This window comes from Sardina pilchardus, chromosome 11, assembly GCF_963854185.1.
Source record: "Sardina pilchardus chromosome 11, fSarPil1.1, whole genome shotgun sequence".
NCBI lineage: Eukaryota > Metazoa > Chordata > Actinopteri > Clupeiformes > Clupeidae > Sardina > Sardina pilchardus.
The window spans coordinates 26,112,693-26,122,692 of NC_085004.1; the positions used below are offsets into that span (position 1 = coordinate 26,112,693).

A 10,000-nucleotide genomic window follows, 5' to 3' on the forward strand; every position below is an offset into this window, starting at 1 on the left:
CCCATTTGTGCTGTTCTCTGAAGGGAGCAGTACACACAAGAAAGTTCTCTTTTTCTGACCATTTTGAGAGTACAATGCTGATGCCCCAGATACTCAACTAGCTCAAAGGAAGGCCAGTTTTATAGCTTCTCTAATCAGCACAACCGTTTTCACAACACAACCTTTTCATCAATTGGCCTTTTAACACGATTAGCTAACACAATGTACCATTAGAACACAGGAGTGATGGTTGCTGGAAATGGGCCTCTGCTTGAAATGGGCCACCCTATAGGTATTTAATTACAAATCAGCTGTTTCCAGCTAGAATATGTCACCATGTTCTTAGTTGATTTATTGTTATTTTCGTTGAAAAATAAGGAGATTTCTAAGTGATCCAGATATTTTGAATGGTAATGTATCACCATCACTTTCTTTTATGGTTACACACATCATCATTTGGTGCAAGTTTTGTGATCTTGATCTTTTTGGGATAATGATGGTCTTAGTACCATTCTGCGCATTTAGATCTCTCATCCTTTCACTCACATGCTGCTACTCTGTTTCTCTCTTCACCTCTCCCTCGTTCCCCTTAGAGTACTGCAGAACGGCCTGGAGGTGGAACGGCTCCGTCTAAGGAACTTCTTCCACTACTTCCATTCTAAGCGTGGAATGTGGAACTCTCAGACGAGGAAGGTTCCTAAAGACTAGCTGCAGGAGAACATGCCTCAAGTGGACCCAATATATGGCACTTCACTTCCCAACAGAACCCTCTGGAAGTCTTACGGAAGATGGGATGGAAGATGGAAGCATTGGAATGGAAGATGGAAGCATTTCTGGTCGCTGATGGACTCTAAAAGTCAGCCTTTTCCTGGTTGAAACTGTTACCAGACGTTTTCTAGGACCTCAATGCTCTCTGACAAGGTTCTGAATCCATCTAAAAGGAAGGAGGTGTAATCAAGTCATAGGTTTCCATTGGATCATAGTATAAGGGTAGATGTCTGCCCACTTCAAATTAGATAGTCACACAGACTGGGTGTGTGTGTATATTTTAGGCTGATCTGGTGCTAATGTATTATGTATACATTTGTGTGTGTGTGTGTGTGTGTGTGTGTGTGTGTGTGTGTGTGTGTGTGTGTGTGTGCGCGCGCGTCCGTGCGTGTGAGCGTGTGCGTGCGTGTGAAACTGCTACCATGTGCATAGACACAGAAAGGGTGAGGGCACAAAGCACAGTAGGCTACAGAACAGTTGCTGTCTTTCGTTAGTCCTGCCTTTTCTTTGCTCCTTTAGTTTAGTTTCTTGCACTGCAGCTTCCATGACTCTTACTCACGCAACCTGTCGCTCATTCCTCAGTATTGCAACTGTGATGGGATTATTTTGGAGTTCCTGTTGTCTCAAGGCTGATCAATGCAACAGTTGGACTACTTAAGCAGTCTGTTATTATGGCTGCCCTCGTAACAGCAAATACACAAAAAAACATTAGTCATGGGCATTCAAGAAATAATTTCTGTGAAATTGTTTGTTTACTATTTCATGCTGCTTCATCTCATTATTTTCAGAATAAAATATGTGAAGTGATTTTAACATATGTCTCTGTTTCAAAAGAGGACACTGGTCAAATTTACACAACATAGGTTAGTGTTTCTGCAATCTCCAATTAAATATTTTTTTTCATTGATATGTGAGACATAATGGTGTAGAAATTGTTTGGGTAAATATATGTTCTAGCCACTAAACAAACAGGTCACTACATTTTTTTAGATCTTTCTCCTGGCTCCTCACCTTGTTCAGAAATAATATTTCCTAGATCACTTTGCCTCCAAAAGCCATTTGTTGTGTTCTGAGAAAGTACTAATACGGTGACTGTTGTTTTAGCGCACCGATATCTGATTGGCTCTCAATTTACTGAAACGCTATTGGTTCGCACAAGTCGTCAGCTGCTCGCGTGCCTCCCTCTTTTATACCTTGTTGACAGTGAGCGTGATCATTGAGCCTTGCTCTCCCGCTGTGAGCGCACACATCCAGGCGCAGAAGTGTGAACAGATCAGACGTATATTTGAGCAGTGCATTTAATCACTGAAACAATAGCTGAAGTCATTAGTCTGGAAAACAACTTTCATCGAAACCAGTCGCCGTCTGGATTAATCAGATCAGGCACTCGGGAGCAGGACTACCCGAAAGTGAGGGTGTCCACTCCAGTAATCTGACAAAACTTTTAAGAGGCTTTAGTCGCGGAACGAACTAGCCAACTGACATGGCCGTGTCGAGCAGCCCGAATCCAAAAACCCTGGAGGATCTGACGCTGGACTCTGGCTATGGAGCCGGGGACTCCTATCGCTCTCTTCCCTCATCCAGATGCAACTCCCAGGCACACACCAGTGCTCCGCATCGCTCGGGATGGTGGTGCAACGGGGGTTCAATGAACAGCCGCAACAACAGTTGGGACACGGTAAACACAGCGCTCCCAGAAGAGCCAGAGGACGTTCTTAACAAATGCCCCCGGCTTCCAGACCTGGAAGAGTTCCCCTGGACTGACGACGAGGTGGCAAAAGTCCTGCAGAAAGTGTCCGGGGAGGATGCGAGGTTCTCCACTGAGGCCGTCCGGAGACTGTCTCTGCTACTGCGAAGGGCACTACTACGGATCTCGAGAGAGGCACAGCGTCTCAGTGTAATGCACTGTCGTTGCACTCGCTTTGAGGTCCAGAGCGCCATCCGCCTGGTTCTTAGCTGGGCCCTATCGGAGACATGTGTGTCGGCAACGGTCAAAGCCATCTCCCTTTTCAGCATGAGCTCCGGGGAGGTCCTGCGTAAAGGCAAATCCGCCCGTTGCGACCTCACATTACAAGTCGGACGATTTTTTCGCTGGATGGTGGACACTCGGGTTTCAGTGCGCATTCACGAACACGCAGCGATTTGTCTTACTGCATGCATCGAGAGCCTGCTAGAAGAGATTGGACACCGGGTCTTGCTTTGGCAGAGACAGACAACACATGGCGGTGTCGGTGGCCCCGCGCTTGTTGGGGTGGATGCTGTGGAAGCAGTTGTCAACAATGATGCTGAACTCTATGGGGTCATGCTTCAGTACGAGCATCTGATTTGTGGGAAAAATGCAAACGGTAAGAATCCTTTCTTCATGCAAAATGTTCTTATTCACTTATTCATGCAGAAGTTGTTACTTCAATTGTCTCCGTCATCTTTTGCCTTTTTGGGCTGGTTTGAGAACAAGTGATTGAACCTACACTCTTAGAAAAAAAGGGCAACAATTATGGATCGTATTGCATGCTTCGTATATGGCACCCCTAAATGGTTCTTTAAACCATTTTGAAGGGTACATTATATAAGGGTTCTTTAAAGCCTGCATGGTTCTATATAGCACCCCAAGAACCCTTTTTAAGAGTACAGAACCCAACTAGATATGAATCGCCGTGGATTTCACAGAGGGCATGCTCAGCTCTGTCGATAAGCGCTCAAATGACCCGTTCTTTCCAGACTACAAAAGCGCGCCCCTGACCGCAGCCGCAGTCATTATGTAAAGCGCTCATTAATGTGACCTGATTGCGGAATTACGGCTCCGCACCACAATGGCCCTGCGTTGCGCGAACATGCCCCAAGCCGCTTGCATGACAGCTCTCTGGCACGCCAACAAAAAGACTCATGAAACACTATATGATCATAATGGTGGCTGAGCATCCCATCTAGACAAAGTGCTCTTGATCATGCAAGATGAAAGTTATACAAGGTTATTTGATTAGGATATAGTGCTTTCTCTAAAGAGTGGCATTGTTCTTGGTGTAAACCAGACCCAAAAGAGAACCAGGGAAGTCTTTTATGCAGTGTCAGATAGGTGTTGTCACAACAACTTTCTCACACACAAAACTATTTTGAGAGAGAGAGAGAGAGATAGAGAGAGAGAGAGAGAGAGAGAGAGAGAGAGAGAGAGAGAGAGAGAGAGAGAGAGAGAGAGAGAGAGAGAGAGAGAGCAAGTGGCAGAAAGTGTGCCCTGGAGCCGGCATTTGTTTGTGTGTTTTGTCTTTGCAAAGTTTACCCTTCATCATTGCTCCATGATTGAGAGGCTGTTGGTGTGCTGTAATTATGGTTTGTGCGGGGTTTCCCCCAGCCTGGTCATTACATGTACACACACACTCTCTCTATCTCACACACAAACACACACACACCCCCACACACTAAAATATCCACACAGAATCTTACATATTCTCACTTTCACTTGAATTTATGCAGGCAGTCAAACATTAATGATCATAGACACACACACTGACACCAACCCTTTCACTTTCTTTCTCACTCAAACTCAAGCACAACACACAAGTCATAAACACACACACACACACACACACACACACACACACACACACACACACACACACACACACACACACACACACACACACACACACACACACACACACACACACACACACAAGGTCTTTGTTCTAGTGACTGAGCATTGGTTAGAGGCATAACAGTGCAAGGCGACCCATGCAGGGAGCAGAGTCAGGACAGGAGCCAGGGTCCACCTCTGCTTCTGGTTTCTCTTAGATCTGGATTTGATCAGCGCAGGTCCCCTGTGGGAGGACTCTGGTTTTGGATCCATCCGCTCTCCAGCGCATGAACAATTCTGCGGCAGGCAAACCAGGCCACTAGGATCCATCTGGCAAAGTGAGGAAGTCATAGAACAGAAATAAAAAAAAATTGCTTTAATGTAGTCCTCCTTTACGTGAAAAACTAATGGCTTTGCCATCCATGATCTATAGTCGATATGACGAGTATGGAGCACTCGATATATAACTCTAAAACGTGCATGACTTCATGTGCAGGAATTACGAGGTAAAATTGTAGCTGTGTGAAAATGCTGAGCGTGGTTTTATATGACATAAAGCTTCCTCTGTGCACTGGTCATGTCATTGTAGAAGTAGGCTTATTATACAGAGACAGACTGGAAAATCTCAATTCGGTGTGTGAGAGAGAAGGAGTTTGACCCCCACCACCACACACACACACACATGCACACACACATGCACACACACACACGCACACACACACACACCACACACACACCACACACACACACACACACACACACACACACACACACACGCAGTTAATCTGCAAGTGTCAGTCTCGATCAACAAGTTCTCAGACCCTTACACTGCAACTCGATCGTCTTGCTGTGAAGTTATTCCCCATGATATGGTGTTAGTATTAAACTCTATTAGAGTTTGGCCTGTGTTAGGAGATGTGGCAGGGTGTTGATGGGGCCGTGGGCGTGAGGAGGAGGAGGAGGAGGACAGGACCTGTGAGAGTGTGGTGGGGGATGGGAGGACAAGCTGTAGCAGAAGCTGACTGGCTGCTGCACACACAGAGAGAGTGCCAGAGTCCTCTCACTCACGTGCCACACCACAATGCGCACACACACACACACACACACACACACATACACACACACACACACACACTCTCACACACACACACACACTCACATCTGGAACTCTTCAAGGACCCTAACATTTTCAACAGCTTGACGAACGGCCAGGCTCTCCTCTGTGCTGCCCCCCCCACCACCCCTCACCCACCCAACCACCACCACCACCACTCCCCCACCATCATAGTTTTTGTGCTAGTGTTGCTCCTGTGCTGCGCCCATGTTATCTGCTATCTGCTTCTTGTTATAAACCAGCTCTCCTCCCTTCACAATTCCATTCATTTAATTCCATTCAACACTCCTGTTTCTTAAACTCTCTAGCTTGTAGTTCTTCAGTTCAGACAACAGAGTTTCCACTTACAAATGAGATGGCCAGCTATGTCTATTTATGTTTTATGTGTGAGACTCATTTAGAAATCAAAGGATTTCTATATTTTGAACAAGTCCTTTGTTCCATGTGTTCAGATGTGTAGAGCAGAAGACTAGTGAAACCAAATGTTATACCCAAGCTAATTTGACATCAGTGTGTTTCCCACTCTTCATGAGAATGTATTGTTCTGTGTGTGTTAAGATGTGTGTGCATATGAGTGGTGTGTGTGTGTGTGTGTGTGTGTGTGTGTGTGTGTGTGTGTGTGTGTGTGTGTATGAGTGTGGTATGTGTGTGTGTGCGTGCGTGTGTGTGTGTGTATTCTAGTCGGAGCACAGTCTTCTACCCTGGAGCCCAGGGGAGGTTTTTGTGGTCACACAGCCGGAGAAATGTAGCTCTGAAACTTCAGCCCTGTTTCCCAGACAGCTGGCACAGTAACAGCAGTGATTTTCTGAGACCAGGCCACTCTCCAGGGAGTGGAAGGCGGTGTTTGTATGTCAGTGCAACGCACACACACACACACACACACACACACACACACACACACACACACACACACACCTCCACTATGAACCACATTGAGGTCTGGCAACTGATTGATGCTGAGGTTAAGATCCAGTACTGTTGGACCTTCAGAGCACAGTAGCCAGTCTCCCCTTGACTACAGTCTGCTGAGGATACATACTGATACAGGATACTACAGTAATTCCTGTACTGTTACATAAATAATGATTGCAATATATTAACATACTGTAAGATACTTGATAATGAGTCACATGCTGTGTGTGTGTGTGTGTGTGTGTGTGTGTGTGTGTGTGCGTGTGTGTAGAGAGAGAGAGAGAGTCAACTGCCACAGCATTATAGAAGTAGAGCTCTGTAGATCCCAGACAGAGAGCATATCTGTCTCGAAGATAAGTGTCTTTGAAGTCAATTTGAAGGCAGAATAGCCCCCCGGACAGGATGCGCTCATTTCACAAATTACCGATCGAGCGAGCAAGTTAGCGAGAGGCGGAAGTTCCCCCTGATAGCCACGGTCCAGCTCCCCCACGTTTGGCTGGCAAGCGAGTCAGTGTTCCAGTCTGCTCACGGGGCCACAACGGTGGACAGGAAATGAGTCATTAGGCTGGAGGAAGTGGGTGAAAAGAGAAGTCACAGCTACAACACAGATCACATGACACCACTGAGAATCCTAATTGGTGAGCAAGTATCACCTTTGCAGGCGCAGTATCAGTGACGTTAGCACAACGTCTTTCATCTCTGTCTCAGACAGGATACATCAAAGGGACGGTAATTGGCGAAGCTGAATTGTCAATCCATTTTCTCAACTTACACCCATCCAGGTCTTTTGTAGAGCACCCCTGAGTTTATTGTAATCTAATCAAGTACAGAGATGGGGGGATTTTTTTTTTTTTTTTTTAAATCTCTCTCTCCCTCTCTCTGGTGCGGTGGGAACCTCCTGACTGCAGCCCTGGAGGTTGTGCCCTCCAATCAGCCATGTTTAACTGCTCTCTTAAATGAGGGGCTCCAGGCCTTCGATCGGGCCCAGCTCCGAGAGGGAGGCCCCAAACCGCGGAAACAAGCCTGCTCCCCGTCACGCTCAATTTCAACATAAATACATTAAGAGAGCCCCCTGCGCTAAACACACCCAGGCTTCCCCTGGTGGTTGTGGTGGCCTGCATGATGGGTGGGAAGCTCTTGGACAATACCGTTCAAGGCCTGTCTTGGTGTGAGACATATGTGAATATTCTGGGATATTTTCCACTTGTCAGCCATTTCTTTAGGGTGGGTGCTTAATGAGAAAAGTGTGTTGAATAATGAGTGCATACCCATGTACCCATGTACCAGAGAACCAGGCTCTCTCTTTCTCTCTCTCTCTCTCTCTCTCTCTCTGTAGTGTGTAGACATCTGTCCAGTCTGACCCCTGACCTCAAATCTACTCACCACGGCGTTAGCACCTGCTGTGCGAATGCGACGTGTACACACACAGATTCTGTCTACCTGCCATGGCCCTGTTACATGGGTCATGTTCTCACTACCCTGGCAGGAATGACGTCACATCACACGAGTCACACCTGTGTGTCCATCCAGGACTGTTTTTGAAGAGCTGTAATTTCTCATCTACATTACGTCAGCCTTGGAGATCATTCTAGGCCGTTTTGTGAATATTTGGAGTTTTGAGGTTCCACAAAGTTAAAAGTAGTAGTAAAAAGGTAGTGTATTCTCAAATGTTAGTGTGCATACTGTATACTCTAAAGGAGTTGAGTAGAACCTTTCTAAACAGCTGAGAGCCCTCACAAAAGAATTCTGGGAATTTGTGACATCAGTGCTCAGTGCCATGAGAGGTATTCAGGAGGACTCCCCTCAGTAGCGGCGTGATGAAATGTAGTGGAGGGAAGAGAGCACACGACACATGCTCGCCAGCAGAAACAACAACAGCGGCAGCACCACCAACAAGTGCTCTGTACTGTTTGTTTGTCATGCTTACCGTGCTCTGTGACCCCCACCAGCCAGCATTCCCCTGTGCCCCCTACACACACACACACACACACCCTCCATCCCCCCACACACACACGTATACATACACACATATACATATACACATATACACACATACACTAAGAGCTAAGCACACTTCCCATTTCCTAGAGTGTTCCCCAGTCCCCCTGAGCTTTTAAAAACTCACACCCTACGCGGTGCACAATGCTTAGCACCTCGTAAAAGGATGGAAATAAACCCATAAGGCTCCCAGGTTACCTCTTAACAGCACCCGGGCCTCGGCAGCGCACGTCTCTTTCCACATTAGCGCGTCACGTGGCGCAACAAAAGGCTCCAGTTCATTTCGTTGTAATGAATGAGCCTTTACGACAGATTTAGGAAATGTCTCTGTTTTACAGCCAACGCAGATAATTAGTGGAAAGGAAAGTTGAAATAGAGGAAAAGGTGATGAAATGCTTGGAAATTCTTTCTTTAAAAAAAAAAAAAATTATAAAAAGTGGCATTTTTTCAGAAGTGTCACATCCTGATCCTCGAGTGGAAGACCAGGCTACACACAGTCTGTGGACTCATTAGAGTCACACAGCCATATTCTATAAGCTGATGTTATTCTACACGCATGTGTGTGTGTGTGTGTGTGTGTGTGGGTGTGTGTTTTTGTTAGTGTGAAAGAAAAGGAATGAATGAAGGGCGCAAGCCAACACACTGGGCATTGTGGATTTGTTTTAATGCCACTTTAAAATGAGAGGACAGGGAGAGTCTGAGAGCTGGCTATATTTATGGCATGCTGCTGGCAGTTGGTTAGGGGCACTTTTGGATGAATGGGCGTGTCCGAGTGTGTGTGTGGTCACGAGAGGTCTTGCTCCTTAACGCTCGACCTCTAACCTCACTGATTTGTAGCCTTCAACGAATCTTAAATAAGAAGGGGACCCCTGCGTCCACAGTGGACTCAGTTTAGTTCGCAACAAGACAGGTCTTTAAACATGACACTATGGATAATGCTAGATTTATTGGCCAATGCATAGAATGAGATAAAATCTTTGGGGGGGGGGGGGGGGGAGTTTCAGTCATTAAAATATCCCTACAATGCCAAATGCATGACTTTGGAATTGAATCTTTTGAAGTGAAAGATACATGAGAACTTTCTAAAATAAAAAGCAAGAGTTTGGTGTATTGTTTGCTGCTGAAAGTTCTAGAACTTTCTCATGAAAGACTATGCCATTAACATCATTCCAGTTGTGCAGGACAAAGCATCCTCCCTGCACGCACACATTCCCTTTAGCTTTTAGTTCCTCTGTCATCAATACAGCCTTGGAGTTTTCCTTGGCTCTGAAAAACTCACTCTCATAAATAAAGGCTTAAACTCTCAGTGACACACACACACACACACACACACACACACACACACACACACACACACACACACACACACACACACACACACACACACACACACACACACACACACACACACACATTCAGATACCATGAGGCTCTAGATTGGCCTTGGCCCACATCACCGAGCTGCCATCTAGGCTCTGAGGTGTGCTACTGTGCAGAAGATGATTGCAACAGGCAATGAAGATTGTGCCCTGCAAAAGGGAAAAAAAAACTGTTATTCAAGAATCGTGTGAGAGAAGAACAGTGGATAACTGTATTATGAAACGATCCACCCCATGCAGAGTGAGGAGATTTCATTGTGGCATGTCAATGTGTGTTTTCCT

General features: G+C 46.0%; 2 protein-coding genes across 2 annotated transcripts in view; both read left to right on the plus strand.

Annotated features, from left to right (window-relative positions):
* Positions 1-1,032, plus strand: part of LOC134095289 (N-acetyl-beta-glucosaminyl-glycoprotein 4-beta-N-acetylgalactosaminyltransferase 1-like) — a 48,560-nt gene extending 47,528 nt beyond the window's left edge. Inside the window, exon 21 of the mRNA XM_062548738.1 lies at positions 573-1,032. Within this exon, the coding sequence (XP_062404722.1) occupies positions 573-687 (115 nt within the window). The 3' untranslated portion in view covers positions 688-1,032. The remainder of the gene's footprint in view (positions 1-572) is intronic.
* Positions 1,033-2,230: 1,198 nt separating this feature from the next.
* The window catches only part of LOC134095624 (ankyrin repeat and BTB/POZ domain-containing protein 2-like), a 22,978-nt gene continuing 15,208 nt past the window's right edge, over positions 2,231-10,000 (plus strand). Inside the window, exon 1 of the mRNA XM_062549259.1 lies at positions 2,231-3,092. Within this exon, the coding sequence (XP_062405243.1) occupies positions 2,231-3,092 (862 nt within the window). The remainder of the gene's footprint in view (positions 3,093-10,000) is intronic.